General features: G+C 51.8%; 1 protein-coding gene across 3 annotated transcripts in view; it reads right to left on the reverse strand.

The window, feature by feature from the left end:
* LOC101067979 (ATP-binding cassette sub-family A member 2-like) overlaps positions 1-15,250 on the reverse strand; it is a 39,660-nt gene that overhangs the window by 8,905 nt on the left and 15,505 nt on the right. For 2 of the 3 annotated variants that reach the window (XM_029829597.1, XM_029829595.1), the window contains 27 exons: positions 14,754-15,130; positions 14,513-14,672; positions 14,286-14,414; positions 14,037-14,204; positions 13,818-13,914; positions 12,697-12,870; positions 10,596-10,698; positions 10,356-10,470; positions 9,300-9,490; positions 9,002-9,152; positions 8,713-8,917; positions 8,367-8,531; positions 7,460-7,640; positions 7,176-7,388; positions 6,850-7,046; positions 5,885-6,058; positions 5,609-5,805; positions 4,837-4,957; positions 4,469-4,738; positions 4,153-4,371; positions 3,899-4,001; positions 2,735-3,060; positions 2,401-2,614; positions 1,306-1,411; positions 1,121-1,232; positions 980-1,040; positions 721-895 (listed from right to left, as the gene is read on the reverse strand). In XM_029829597.1, coding sequence (XP_029685457.1) covers positions 721-895; positions 980-1,040; positions 1,121-1,232; positions 1,306-1,411; positions 2,401-2,614; positions 2,735-3,060; positions 3,899-4,001; positions 4,153-4,371; positions 4,469-4,738; positions 4,837-4,957; positions 5,609-5,805; positions 5,885-6,058; positions 6,850-7,046; positions 7,176-7,388; positions 7,460-7,640; positions 8,367-8,531; positions 8,713-8,917; positions 9,002-9,152; positions 9,300-9,490; positions 10,356-10,470; positions 10,596-10,698; positions 12,697-12,870; positions 13,818-13,914; positions 14,037-14,204; positions 14,286-14,414; positions 14,513-14,672; positions 14,754-15,130 — 4,704 coding nt within the window. The remainder of the gene's footprint in view (positions 1-720; positions 896-979; positions 1,041-1,120; positions 1,233-1,305; positions 1,412-2,400; positions 2,615-2,734; positions 3,061-3,898; positions 4,002-4,152; positions 4,372-4,468; positions 4,739-4,836; positions 4,958-5,608; positions 5,806-5,884; positions 6,059-6,849; positions 7,047-7,175; positions 7,389-7,459; positions 7,641-8,366; positions 8,532-8,712; positions 8,918-9,001; positions 9,153-9,299; positions 9,491-10,355; positions 10,471-10,595; positions 10,699-12,696; positions 12,871-13,817; positions 13,915-14,036; positions 14,205-14,285; positions 14,415-14,512; positions 14,673-14,753; positions 15,131-15,250) is intronic. The other variant, XM_029829598.1, reaches the window with a different exon arrangement.

Genomic DNA, 15,250 nt, shown 5'->3' on the forward strand with positions numbered 1-15,250 from the left:
CCATCTCACCATCTCCCCCACCTCACCACTTCCCACACCTCACCATGTCCCCCACCTCACCATGTCCCACACCCCACCATGTCCCACATCTCACCATGTCCCCATCTCACCATCTCCCCCACCTCACCACTTCCCACACCTCACCATGTCCCCCATCTCACCATGTCCCACACCTCACCATGTCCCACACCTCACCATGTCCCCCATCTCACCCTGTCCCACACCTCACCATGTCCCACACCTCACCATCTCCCCCACTTCACCATGTCCCACACCTCACCATGATCCCATCTCACCATGTCCCCCATCTCACCATGTCCCACACCTCACCATGTCCCCCACCTCACCATGATCCCATCTCACCATGTCCCCCATCTCACCATGTCCCACACCTCACCATGTCCCCCATCTCACCATGTCCCCCACCTCACCATGTCCCACACCTCACCATGTCCCACATCTCACCATGTCCCCCATCTCACCATGTCCCACACCTCACCATGTCCCACATCTCACCATGTCCCACACCTCACCGTGTCCCCCATCTCACCGTGTCCCCCATCTCACCATGTCCCACATCTCACCATGTCCCACACCTCACCATGTCCCCCATCTCACCATGTCCCCCATCTCACCATGTCCCACACCTCACCATGTCCCACACCTCACCATGTCCCCCATCTCACCATGTCCCACACCTCACCATGTCCCACACCTCACCATGTCCCACACGTAGTTGGCCAGCCAGTAGATGACGGGGTCACAGCCACTCACGAACTGCAGGTGCTTGGCCTTGGTCGATTTCTCCGCCACCAGGAAAACCACAAAGCTGGCGGGCACAAAGGACATGGCCACGATGATGAAGATGGCGATGACCACGTCGGTGCCCTGCAGCCTGGACACACAGAGAGAAGAGCCGACAGATGAGACGGGATCATCTGGACACGCTGGGTCCCTCATAGGACGAGGCTTGACTCACAGGTAGTCCAAGGACAGACTGGCGCTGGTCCGGTTCATTGGGTGGTTTATGAGCGTGATCCCTGTCACAGAGAGAACTGGTGTCAATCACCTATCAGGGGGTCAGCCGGCCAGGAGGCTCCGCCCCCTGCGGGTCTGTTACCGTAGGCAGCGGGGTTGCCCTTGGACGCGGGCAGGTTGGCCCGCAGGATGGCGTTGTTGAGGACGTTGAGGTACGTGGGCATGCTGTGGTAGCCTTTGTTGTTGTACAACACCTGGACACAAGCGGTCAGCAGGTGCCGGGTTAGTGGGGGACCCATGGCGTCTTCACCCGCCCCCCCTCCTTACCTGAGCCGACCTCCGAACAGCTATCTTGCGAATCATTGGGGGGATTTTCCCTCCGAAGGATGCTGGGATGGATTTCTGGATGTTGCCCACAGTTATGCCTCCATATCTAAGAAGGAAGAAGCCAAAAGAAACCAAAGCCCATAAGGTTTTTAGCTCCATCAACTAATACAGAAAATATAAACAGGACTCAGTAAAGATCCAGCCAGGGCCAGAGTAGGAAGGGTTAGGGTTAGGTAGGGTTAGGGTTAAGGTTAGTTTTGGTTAGGGTTAGGTCACAGTTCACCCCCCCCCTCGGCCTAGAGTTAGGGTTAGTTAAGGTTAAGGTTAGTTAGGGTTAGCTCACAGTTCACCGCCCCCTTGGCCTAGGGTTAGGGTTAGGTTCTGAGGTTAGGGTTAGGGTTAGGTTCTGAGGTGAGGGTTAGGGTTAGGTTCTGAGGTTAGGGTTAGGGTTAGGTTCTGAGGTTAGGGTTAGGTTCTGAGGTTAGGGTTAGGGTTAGGTTCTGAGGTTAGGGTTAGGTTCTGAGGTTAGGGTTAGGGTTAGGTTCTGAGGTTAGGGTTAGGTTCTGAGGTTAGGGTTAGGGTTAGGTTCTGAGGTTAGGGTTAGGTTCTGAGGTTAGGGTTAGGGTTAGGTTCTGAGGTTAGGGTTAGGTTCTGAGGTTAGGGTTAGGTTCTGAGGTTAGGGTTAGGGTTAGGTTCTGAGGTTAGGGTTAGGTTCTGAGGTGAGGTTCTGATGAGCCTGCCTGGAGCAGGTGAGCCTCAGTGGATCCCAATCACCCGTATGGTTGATCCAAAGTCAACTCTGAGGACTCTAGGTGAGGTCAGAGCCTCTGGCCTTTAGAATGAGGCCGAGGAGGTGAAGCAGGCAGGATGAGTCAATGTCCCTAAAGCCCTGTAGAGCTTCTCTGGAACATGGTTGATATTTGACCATCCTTCTCACCCTGAGTAATTTCTGCCTCAGTAGAAAGACAAACGGCAGGTGTCACTAGTTCAGACACCTCTGCCGCTCATCATCAGGCTTCTGCCGGGGCTGGATCTACCAGGACCTGAGCTGCAGCTCCATCCCCGTTAGTGGTGTCGTGTATGCTACATGAATACCTGTGCAAGCGCAGCCGGTCCGATGTGAACAGGAGGTACTCCGACACGTTCCGGCCGGTGATGTCCACCAGCACGTCACCTGTCACCACCTTCATAATGGGAGGGTGCCCTCCTACACCACTGGGGCAGGAGAAACCTGCCCCTTGCATGGAGCAGGTACACCGTACAGCCTCATGGACCGAGGGTGGGTGTGGTGGAGGGGGTGTGACGGGTTCTGGGGTAAGACAGGAGCATGTTAGGGTTACTTCCTCAGACTGCAGCTTCAGCTGGTTCCCCAGCGCACGTGTGTGGTACCAGAAGGTGAAGCCCGTTCCTCGTCTACCCCCAGACTTACCGTGGACTGTGGTTGGAGCGGCCATTGTGAAGTTCCACACACCCTCCTCAAAGCGTTGGTCTGGGTCATCTGAGGGGGCAGGTAAAGGTGGGGGGGGCACAAAGTTGGAAAGAGGGACTCCCTGGGTGAAGGAGTCCAGACACATGGAGTCAAAGTAGCGGGCAGCCAAGGTCTTGGAGTTATTGGCGTTAGGGTTGAGGGTCTGGGCCAACTGGTCCAGGGTGCTGTTGAAGGGTGTTTTGAGGACACAGGTGGCCCCCACACCTGATGGCAGTCGGAGGGTGTTGATGATCTTCAGTGGGCTAGCATCAGGTGATAGCTTACTTCTGAAGAGGAAAGGTCAGCGGTTAGAACCAAGTCTGATGTGTCACAGCTAACAAACCAGGGAATAATGTCCGATAACGGCTGGTTATCACTGGGGAGGGGGCCCCTCTGATCCATGATCACTGACCATGTCTACGAACAAATGCTGCTCATTATAAAATCAAAGCTAATAATCCTAATATTAAAGCAAAGAGACGTCTTGGATCGGAAAAGGACCGTACTGATATCAAACTTCTGGATTTGAAAGAATGTGGACGGCATCTTCTAAATTACCCAAACTGCAGCTTCACCTCAGAAAATAAGCAGGTTCTTCTTTTTTTCATTGCTAATCCAAAGGCCCAATATGGTTTATAGGTCCATGTTATATTTATAAAGGCTAAAAGAGCTGGATGCTATATAAGGAAATGCTAACACGATGTAGCATCCATCCCACAATGTGGTTTTAGGACTGTTAGCATAAAACACTGTTGCAAACACAAATATCGTTCAAAGTCAAACGCAGCTTTGTTTAGTGGTTTGGGATCCACCACCCCGAGTATCTGCCCTCTGCATCACCCCATCTTCTCCACCTCCATCTTCATCTTCTCCACCTCCATCTTCTCCATCTCCCTCTTCTCCACCTCCATCTTCTCCATCTTCATCTTCTCCATCTTCATCTTCTCCATCTTCATCTCCTCCATCTCCATCTTCTCCATCTCCATCCCCATCTCCATCTTCTCCATCTCCATCTCCACCTTCTCCATCTCCATCTCCAGCGGTGGAAGAGCACCATCTCTCCACAGCCAGGCCAGTTTGAACTTGTCTTAACCAGTGAGCAGACGTGACGGTGGAGCACCTCACCTGTACCAGGGTCTGTTTTCGTTGGTGTAGGGGATGAAGTTGCCTCTTGGTTGGGTGTAATTGTGATACTGTGATGGGGACAAGATCAGCGGCGGCAAATCCCCTGTAAGAAAGGAGAGAGTGATGAGGAGGACTCTTCATGGTTTAGAACTGCTGCCCCCTTTGTGGCACCATCCAGGAACAAGCAGAAACTGAAGAACCCTAACCCCTGAGACACCCAACCCTCAGCCCTGGGGGTGTCTGTGAAGCCTCACCGATCTCCGGCACTGATAAGGCCACGGTCATGGCCACGCAGACGAAGAAGGCCGGCAGGAGGATCTGGGAGAACAGGCCCTTCGTGTTCCTCTTGGCGCAGTGGAACCTCTTGACGAGGAGGCCGTGGAACTGACTGAGCTTTAGCCCCCAACCCTCCAGCTTGATGCTGCCCTGCCCCTCCAACTCTGGCGGCGTGATTGAGGGGCTCCTGGCCTCGCCTGCAAGGGAAGCCCAAACATGACCTCTTGACCTCCGGGGTGATCAGTGAACTACATCAAGTGTGAGTTCTTCACAGTGGCTTTGCTCTTCTCTTACTCCTCAAGCTGGCAGATTCGGCCTCTTGGCTGTGGTCAAACAGGGGGCGGTAGTCTCCAAAGAAGTCTGCGTAGAGTCCACTGTCCTCCCCCCTCACTGAGCCAACAGAGGATGAGGATCTGAGGGAGGACTGGCTCTGGCTCAGCTCAGAGGACCTCGCCAGATTATTCAGCTCAACCTCTGGCTTCTCATCTTCTACAGAGGGTGGAGCCTCGCCCCGCAGCCCCCCCGGCCCTGGTGAACCCACCGAGGATTTCCCTCTAGGGGAGCCTTTGAAAGACACAAGGAGCAGACAAGAAAGCAGGTCAACTCATAACAGCTGCTGAGTCTGAGGGTTAGGGCTAGGGTGGAGTAGAACGCTGTCTGACCAGCATCACTGTTCTCCAAAGACTGGTCCTCTTCAGACACTTTGAGGAAAACCTCCTCCAGAGTTGTGTCCATCACTCCAAAGCTTGTTAGGGCCAGGCCATCCAAGTTGTGCTCCAAAGCCTTGGAGGACATCAAAGATCAGGGTTGGGGTTAGGGGTTAGGGTTTAAGGTTAGGTTCAGGGGTTAGGGTTAGGTTCAGAGGTTAGGGTTAGGGGTTAGGTTCAGGGGTTAGGGATTGGGGTTAGGTTCAGGGTTAGGGTTTAAGGTTTAGGTTCAGGGGTTAGGGGTTAAGGTTTGGAGTTAGGTTCAGGGGTTAGGGTTTGGGGTTAGGTTCAGGGGTTTGGGGTTAGGGTTAGGTTCAGGGATTGGGGTTTGGGGTTAGGTTAAGGGGTTAGGGTTTGGGGTTAGGTGTTAGGTGTTAAGGTTAGGTTCAGGGGTTAGGGTTTGGGGTTAGGGTTAGGTTCAGGGGTTGGGGTTTGGGGTTAGGTTCAGGGGTTAGGGTTTGGGGTTTAGGTTCAGGGGTTAGGGGTTAAGGTTAGGTCAAGGGGTTAGGGTTTGGGGTTAGGTGTTAAGGTTAGGTTCAGGGGTTAGGGTTTGGGGTTAGGGGTTAGGTTCAGGGGTTAGGGTTTGGGGTTAGGGGTTAGGTTCAGGGGTTAGGATTTGGGGTTAGATCAGTGTCCATGTGTTAAATAATTTAAAAGAGAACATCAATACTGGGAAACTTAGCTAGAATAATTTAGTATAGGTTGAGTTCAGCTGTGCTCCAAATACCTGAAAGAGCCTCTCAAAGCCGCCCTTCCTGATGGCCTCCGAGGGCAGAACATAAGACAGCTCAGTGTTGGAGTCGGACACCAGCAGGCAGGACGCCACAAACTGGCGGATAAACTGGGTGACGCGAGCCTCCGAACACGGTGCCAGAGAGCAGGATGGAGATGAAAGAGGGGCGGTGGGGGACTGGCTGTCCACACCTGGGACGGGAGGGAGACACAGGGGGATGGAGCGTTAGCGTTAGGGTTAGGGTCCAGTCTAGGTGGTCTACACACGGACCTGAGCCTTCACGTTGTCTCTTGACCAAAGTCAGCTTGTATCCATCTCCGTAGGTGCTCTTCAGGAAGAGTGGAGAACCACAGCACTGGAGCTTCCCATGGGAGATGATGGCGATGCGGTCTCCCAGAAGGTCGGCCTCATCCATGTGGTGCGTGGACAGGAGGATGGTGCGTCCTGGGACAGACGGGGACACTGTTCTGGATCTGGAACTGGAGAACTGTGTGGCTGCTCTGATACATAGATGCTGATACATAGATGCTAACTGAGGGGACGGATGCTAACTGAGTGGACAGATGCTAACTGAGGGGACGGATGCTAACCGAGTGGACAGATACTAACTGAGGGGACAGATGCTAACTGAGTGGACAGAGGCTAACTGAGGGGACAGATGCTAACTGAGTGGACAGATGCTAACTGAGGGGACAGATGCTAACTGAGGGGACAGATGCTAACTGAGGGGACGGATGCTAACTGAGGGGACAGGTGCTAACTGAGTGGACAGATGCTAACTGAGGGGACGGATGCTAACCGAGTGGACAGATACTAACTGAGGGGACAGATGCTAACTGAGTGGACAGAGGCTAACTGAGGGGACAGATGCTAACTGAGTGGACAGATGCTAACTGAGGGGACAGATGCTAACTGAGGGGACAGATGCTAACTGAGTGGACGGATGCTAACTGAGGGGACGGATGCTAACTGAGGGGACGGATGCTAACTGAGGGGACGGATGCTAACTGAGTGGACAGATGCTAACTAAGGGGACGGATGCTAACTGAGGGGACGGATGCTAACTGAGGGGACAGATGCTAACTGAGGGGACAGATGCTAACTGAGTGCTAACGCTGAGACTTTGTGGCTTTATGATGAAAGTTTAGAACTTTACCAAGTGGCCAACGGCTCGTGAGCAGGCAGGAGGTTACCAACTGCTCCAGTACAATAATGCTAAGCTAAGAGCAGCTCACCCTGTTTATACTTCAGGATGAGGTCCCAGATAGCCCTGCGAGCGTAGGGGTCCACGCCTGCCGTGGGCTCATCCAAGATGACGGCCCTGGACCCACCAACAAACGCTATGGCGACGGACAGCTTCCTCTTCATGCCCCCGGAGAGCGTCTGGACCAAACTGTGGCGCTTGTTGGACAACTCCAGGTCGATGATCATCCTGCAGGACCAAGACACCAAAGAGTCGAGGAAGGTTCACCTGTGCAGGTGAAACCCACCTCGGATGGGTTTCTAGTGAAAGGTTCTGTCTGGTCCTAGCGCGGCAGAAACGCTGTGGACCGGTACCAACTTGTCCATTTTCCTGCGGATGTCCTCTTCGGCCATGCCTTTGAGCCTGGAGTAGAACCACAGGTGTTCCTCCACGCTCAGCTTGTCAAACAGGACGTTGTGCTGCGGACACATGCCCAGGTTCTGGCGGATCCGCTCCATCTCTGTGCGGATGTCGTGGCCGTAGATGGTGGCAGAACCAGAGGTGGGTGGGAACAACCCCGTCAGGATGGACCTGGGGCAGCGGAGAACGTCAGTACCCTCAGGACACACTATCATACGAGCACTCTGGCCCCGCCCTCTTACATGGTGGTGGTCTTGCCGGCTCCGTTGTGGCCCAGGAAGGAGACCACCTGGTTCTCGTGCAGGTTCAGGCTCAGGTTGTTGAGGGCCAGTTTGCTGCCCGTCTTGTAGACCTTGGTCAGTTTGTCTATGCACACCACCAGGGGCAGATGGCTGGGCTCCTCCTCCATGCCCCGCAGCCCCCCTGCCCCAGGAGCACAGGAACAACCACAACACACACGGGCATGAAGAGGGGGGGGCAGTAGAATAGAAAGATGCATCCCATAATAGAATGGGACACATCTCCATGAGAGTCAGGAAGCCTTTTAACAACACTGAATAATACCAACATGGTTTTAGCTTATACCGGATTTTCTGGACTATAAGTCGCACTTTTTTCCATAGTTTGTCAGGGGGTGCGACTTGTACTCACACTGACAACCACCAGAGGGCGCTCTAGGCGTGTGCACTGACGACCACCAGAGGGCGCTCTAGGCGCGTGCACTGACGACCACCAGAGGGCGCTCTAGGCGCGTGCACACGTACTCAGTTCGTTGTGGGTCATGTAGCTGAATTGGTTATGTTAGCATACCGTAACGCTATTGCTAATCCATGCTAATGGCCTTTCAAGATGAAATGTATGTTCTTGGTCTCGGATTTTAGCAAATAAATTTCCCCCCAAAATGCAACTTATATATCTATTTTTCTTCTTTATTCTGCATTTTTTGGCTGGTGCGACTTAAACCCCGGAGCCACATATAGTCCAGAAACTACGGTAATTAACAGCCTTTGTCCATCCCACTCGTTACAGCCCTTATCTGTCCCACCGACAGGTTAGGGTTAGGGTTAACCCCTGACCTCCAGGGTTCCCCTTCAGACACGGCCTGCTCTGGTGGACTCAACATCTACCAACATCTGGGTTCTTTCATACCAGTTCTGCGCTGGTCCAGAGCACAAGCCTGGTCTTCCTCCATGACACTGAGCCGGGTGGTGCTGCCCCCGCACCAGGGCCAGTCCCAGGTCTCAACCCGCCCACTGCCGGACCAGTAGGACCTCTGCAGTGGGAAGTACCATGGCCGCGGAAGTCCATACATGCCTGCAGGGAAGGACACAACACTGGAGATGGGAAGGCCACATGTGACCAGAGGAGCAAGCATCATCAGCATTAGCATTAGCGTTAGCATCATTAGCATCCTAAACACACTGTTCTGTCACATCTGACGTGCGACAGGTCACCTTCTTCTCCTGGAAGCTGCCAGGAGCGGAGGAAGGCTCACCTGGGTGCACAGCCTCGATGTACCATGTGAGCACTCCATACACCGCGGCATCGATGATTAGCATCATCATGGACAGGCCCAGGTTGAAGTCGTCCCCTTCCACCGGGGACTGACTGATGGTCCTCCACTGGATTCCAACGCCAGCGACTTCGTACAGAGCAAAGTACTTGGAGCCCAGGCCAAAGGCGGTGGTGGACATCAGGGACTGCACAGGTGGAGCAGCAGATGGTCACCACGCTATCATGCTAACGCCACAGCTAACGACGAGAGAGGAGCAACTCCATCTTACGGCGATGCACTTCTCAAAGGCGGTGATCTTGTCGTGGGCCACTTCTTCTCGAATGGCCACGTACATGTAGGGCACATAACTGAGGAAGTAGATGATTCCACCACAGGCTGAAGCCAACTTGGCCTTGGAGTAGATCACAGACACCAGAAAGCTGCAACGCAACAAAGAGTTGAAGATCAAAGGCCTGAGCGTTCCCAGTCCAAACACAGGCTCCATGCTAACGTCGCTCCAGATGCTAAAGGCTAACTGGGCCTGATGGTCCGCCACGCTGCTGTCTGGAGATGATGAGGATCCTCACCAGAACATGATGGTGGCCACAGCGTAGATGGTGAGGAAGAGCCAGATGATGAAGGGGTCGCTGTGGAACAGGACCTTCCCGTACTTTAGGATGGCCGTCAGAGCCGTGACGGAGATGGAGAGCTGGACAAAGCCAGTGATGAACCAGGCCACCCAGTGGACGGCGTTGTTCAGACCCATCATCTTCATCACCTGGGGAGGAGGCCGCACCGCTGGTAATGTGTACAGCTGCAGCAGCTACAGGCTACAGCAGCAGCTACAGGCTACAGCAGCAGCTACAGGCTACAGCTACAGCAGCAGCTACAGGCTACAGCTACAGCAGCAGCTACAGGCTACAGGCTACAGCAGCTACAGCTACAGCAGCAGCAGCTACAGCTACAGCAGCTACAGGCTACAGCAGCTACAGGCTACAGCAGCTACAGGCTACAGCAGCTACAGGCTACAGGCTACAGGCTACAGCAGCTACAGGCTACAGCAGCAGCTACAGGCTACAGCAGCTACAGCTACAGCTGTAGCACCTACAGGCTACAGCAGTTACAGGCTACAGCAGCGGCTACAGGCTACAGCTACAGGCTACAGCAGCTACAGGCTACAGCTACAGGCTACAGCAGCTACAGGCTACAGCTGCTACAGCTACAGCAGCTACAGGCTACAGCTGCAGCACCTACAGGCTACAGCAGCTACAGGCTACAGCAGCTACAGGCTACAGCAGCTACAGCTACAGCAGCAGCAGCTACAGGCTACAGCAGCGGCTACAGGCTACAGCTACAGGCTACAGCAGCTACAGGCTACAGCTACAGCAGCTACAGGCTACAGCAGCGGCTACAGGCTACAGCTACAGGCTACAGCAGCTACAGGCTACAGCAGCAGCTACAGGCTACAGCTACAGCAGCAGCTACAGGCTGCAGCAGCTACAGGCTGCAGCAGCTACAGGCTACAGCAGCAGCTACAGGCTACAGCAGCGGCTACAGGCTACAGCTACAGGCTACAGCAGCTACAGGCTACAGCAGCAGCTACAGGCTACAGCTACAGGCTACAGCAGCAGCCACACCCTGACCTCCTTCAGGCGCTGCTCCTTCTCTGAGACGATGTGCTGGATCATCATGGCCACAGAGTAGACCCAGGAGATCACCATGCACAGAGGCATCATGTGCTCAATCACAAAGAGGAAACTGGAAAACAACAATGAAGACGTCTGTCATTCCAAAGTCAAAAAGGATTTTAGAGCGTTGGAAAATGTGGAATTTGTGAATTATTGTTATGGATGTGGTCCAGGAGCTCAACGCTCAGATCTTACTCGTCTCTGGTGTAGCAGGGGTAGGGGAACATCTGAACGTAGTTTCCAGGTTCCACCACGTCATGGCCGACAAACGTGTTGATGATAGCTCTCTCGATCATATCTGCAAACACGATGAGGACCTTAGAGAGTCAAGCAGGACGTTTCCCATCTACTCTCCTCTCTCGACGTTGGTACCACATGAAGAAATGTCTCCTTCAGGTGGACTCTGATCCCAAACACCGACGTTCCTCCAACCACCTCTGTCTCAGATGGCTGCTGGTGTACTGAGGTCCATGAAGACATGACCATGTGGGGGTTTATGCCAGGTCCTTGCACACACATGAACAGACCTCAGAAGGTCAAATCCATCGAGGATTCTAAAGTTTGTGCTTTCTGTGACGCTCATATCGAGCAGCACCTGATTGTTGGACCTGATTATTCCTACCGACCTGGACGGATGTATGGGACGGTCATTTGAACCCTCCCATCGGTCTCTTGTTCTTATTATCCTTGTTATTACTGCTGTTATTATTGCTGCGGTTGAGAATAATAGCATGGTTACTGTCCTGCCTGGTGGTTCCTCAGCTGACTGGCTAACGAGACACTTGATTCATGGAATCTTCTGTCATACAACATTAGTTTTCCTGTGAAAAGCAGTGAGAAGATGATGGATGAGTCCGTCTGGGCTCGAAACCAGGTAACAATCTCCTGACTGGCCGAACAAACCCGGTACTGTCGACCCACATCTGGGCAGATGTGGGTCCCGGACCTCAATACTCCCTCTCCGGAGTAAACTCAACCAATGCCCCCATCCCTGGCTGGTTTACCACAGGGTTTACCAAGTGTGGGTAGTTCATCCCTTAAATGATAAATGTCGGTAGTTCATCCCTTAAATGATAAGTGTTGGTAGTTCATCCCTTAAATGATAAATGTCGGTAGTTCATCCCTTAAATGATAAGTGTTGGTAGTTCATCCCTTAAATGATAAATGTGGGTAGTTCATCCCTTAAATGATAAGTGTTGGTAGTTCATCCCTTAAATGATAAGTGTTGGTAGTTCATCCCTTAAATGATAAATGTCGGTAGTTCATCCCTTAAATGATAAATGTCGGTAGTTCATCCCTTAAATGATAAGTGTTGGTAGTTCATCCCTTAAATGATAAATGTGGGTAGTTCATCCCTTAAATGATAAGTGTTGGTAGTTCATCCCTTAAATGATAAATGTTGGTAGTTCATCCCTTAAATGATAAATGTCGGTAGTTCATCCCTTAAATGATAAATGTCGGTAGTTCATCCCTTAAATGATAAGTGTTGGTAGTTCATCCCTTAAATGATAAATGTGGGTAGTTCATCCCTTAAATGATAAATGTTGGTAGTTCATCCCTTAAATGATAAATGTGGGTAGTTCATCCCTTAAATGATAAGTGTCGGTAGTTCATCCCTTAAATGATAAGTGTTGGTAGTTCATCCCTTAAATGATAAATGTGGGTAGTTCATCCCTTAAATGATAAGTGTTGGTAGTTCATCCCTTAAATGATAAATGTGGGTAGTTCATCCCTTAAATGATAAATGTTGGTAGTTCATCCCTTAAATGATAAATGTCGGTAGTTCATCCCTTGAATGATAACCGTCGGTAGTTCATCCCTTAAATGATAAATGTCGGTAGTTCATCCCTTAAATGATAACTGTCGGTAGTTCATCCCTTAAATGATAAATGTTGGTAGTTCATCCCTTAAATGATAAGTGTCGGTAGTTCATCCCTTAAATGATAAATGTTGGTAGTTCATCCCTTAAATGATAAATGTGGGTAGTTCATCCCTTAAATGATAAATGTGGGTAGTTCATCCCTTAAATGATAAATGTTGGTAGTTCATCCCTTAAATGATAAATGTCGGTAGTTCATCCCTTAAATGATAAATGTCGGTAGTTCATCCCTTAAATGATAACTGTCGGTAGTTCATCCCTTAAATGATAAATGTCGGTAGTTCATCCCTTAAATGATAACTGTCGGTAGTTCATCCCTTAAATGATAAATGTCGGTAGTTCATCCCTTAAATGATAACTGTCGGTAGTTCATCCCTTAAATGATAAATGTTGGTAGTCATCCCCTTAACCACGCACCTTGGATCCAAACAAATCCATACAGGAAGTAGAACTTCCCTCCAGAGTTGGGTCCAGGGCGCCAGTAGGCCCGTCTGATCTCGTTGGTCTTGGCTGTGAAGCTGGAGTTCTGGCGAATTTTGTAAACCACATGGGGGGGCAGAGAACCATCACTGCTGGTGTGGAAGATGACGCCTGCAAGAGGGAGGAGGCAGAGTGAAGCTCCGACCACTGCTGGGACATCCTGGAGGGACATCCAGTCTGTGTCTGACTGTGGACAGATGTTGGTGTCTGACTATGGACAGATGTCTGTGTCTGACAGTGGACAGATGTTGGTGTCTGACTATGGACAGATGTCTGTGTCTGACAGTGGACAGATGACTGTGTCTGACAGTGGACAGACATTGGTGTCTGACAGTGGACAGATGTCTGTGTCTGACAGTGGACAGATGTCTGTGTCTGACTGTGGACAGATGTCTGTGTCTGACAGTGGACAGATGTTGGTGTCTGACAGTGGACAGATGTCTGTGCCTGACAGTGGACGGATGTCTGTGTCTGACTGTGGACAGATGTTTGTGTCTGACTGTGGACAGATGTTGGTGTCTGACAGTGGACAGATGTTGGTTGTGACTACACAGAGGACAGATGTCTGTGTCTGACTGTGGACAGATGTTGGTGTCTGACAGTGGACAGATGTTGGTTGTGACTACACAGAGGACAGATGACTGTGTCTGGCTGTGGACAGATGACTGTGTCTGACTGTGGACAGATGTTGGTGTCTGACAGTGGACAGATGTTGGTTGTGACTACACAGAGGACAGATGACTGTGTCTGGCTGTGGACAGATGACTGTGTCTGACTGTGGACAGATGTTGGTGTCTGACAGTGGACAGATGTTGGTTGTGACTACACAGAGGACAGATGACTGTGTCTGGCTGTGGACAGATGACTGTGTCTGACTGTGGACAGATGTTGGTGTCTGACAGTGGACAGATGTTGGTTGTGACTACACAGAGGACAGATGACTGTGTCTGACTGTGGACAGATGTTGGTGTCTGACAGTGGACAGATGTTGGTTGTGACTACACAGAGGACAGCAAGCTGGACAGACAGAGAGAGACAGAAGTATCGCAGAGACTCACTGGCAAACACAGACACGTTGTCCTGGTACGCCTGACTCAGGGTGTAGTTGACAATGCTGTCCTCATCAGGAAAGCCCTTGAAGACGTCCACACTAACCTGGAGACACAGTTTGTAGACTGTAGGACAGATTGTCACCGTGTCCTTCTGGGTACGATACGATATTGACCTGTGGTTGATGGTCAGGTGCTGCCAGGACCACAACACTTAAAGAGACACACCTTGGACATAAAGCGTGTCCATCCACAAGCGGCATTGTCGATGGTGTCCAGCTGCTCCAGCAGTGTGGAGGTGTTGGGGAGACTGTAGTTTCCCTCCATCAGACCCTGCACCAGCTCCCTGTCGGAGCTGCTCAGCAGTTCTGGGTGCTGCTGAAACTCAGACGAGAGCTGTGGAGACATGGACCCATGGTTGAGGGCTGGTTTCCTGACCTGTTAAAAGTCTCTGGAGCCATCGTGAGGACGGTCTACCTGTTGCAACCACAGTAGGTGGTCGTGCAGTTGACCCTCCTCTAGAAACGTCCTGAGCTGTGCAGAGACGTTGAGCCACACGCGGGTGTAATGGGTCACGTTCCCAACGAACGCAAAGGTCTCGTTGGCCTACGGCCAGACAAAGGTTTACATCAGACTAACGGAAGGCCTAGAACCTCGGGACCTTCAGTTCTGTGTGTATTGATCTCGTCTGACCAGCGACTTGCCTTCTGAATCACTTTGTCAGCCTGGGAGCCGATGGGGGAGTAGAGGATTTTGGGATTTGTAGTCATCAAGTGAACCAGCAGCCCAAGATTTCGCTGTTCTTTGCTTGTGAAGCCAAGAGAACTCATGTTGCCTCTCTTCAGAGCCTCGGGCTCGATGATCCTTCAGGGGAGGTCACAGCCAAATATGTTAGTATACTAATGAATTACCCTTTATCGTCCCTTCATCACACCCCTCACCCACCTGTTGTTGCCACACAGGATGGGCTGCAGACCAGCCCACAGCTGGACAAAGGCTGAAAACTGAGAATGAGGATTTTCTGACTCCTCCTTCCTGGTTTCTGCTCCTGATGCTCCACCTCCATCTACCCGATCCTCCGCAGCCTCTCTGGGGGTGTCAGTGGTGTTGGGGCCCCAGGTGGTGTTGTTGAGGGGCCACGTCACGTTTGTTGGCGAGGCTGAAGTCTGTCTCATACAAGCTCCTTTAGGTAGCAGACGAGCTAGGCCAGACAGTAAGTCCACGTCCTTCAGAAGCCTCTCAAAACCAGCCAAGTCCTTCAACAAGGCCCTGAGACGAGTCTCTGAGAGATGAGCCGTCACCCGGGGCTCCTGGAGCTGAAGCTGGTTGGGAGGAAATGGGGAGTCAGAGCTACTAGTAAAGTAGTATGTCTCAGAAAAGGGTTAATGATGGTTATGGTAGAGCCATCAGGTGCACCACAACCACCAGGTGAAGAGGACAGC

Source organism: Takifugu rubripes, chromosome 21 (assembly GCF_901000725.2).
Source record: "Takifugu rubripes chromosome 21, fTakRub1.2, whole genome shotgun sequence".
Lineage (NCBI taxonomy): Eukaryota > Metazoa > Chordata > Actinopteri > Tetraodontiformes > Tetraodontidae > Takifugu > Takifugu rubripes.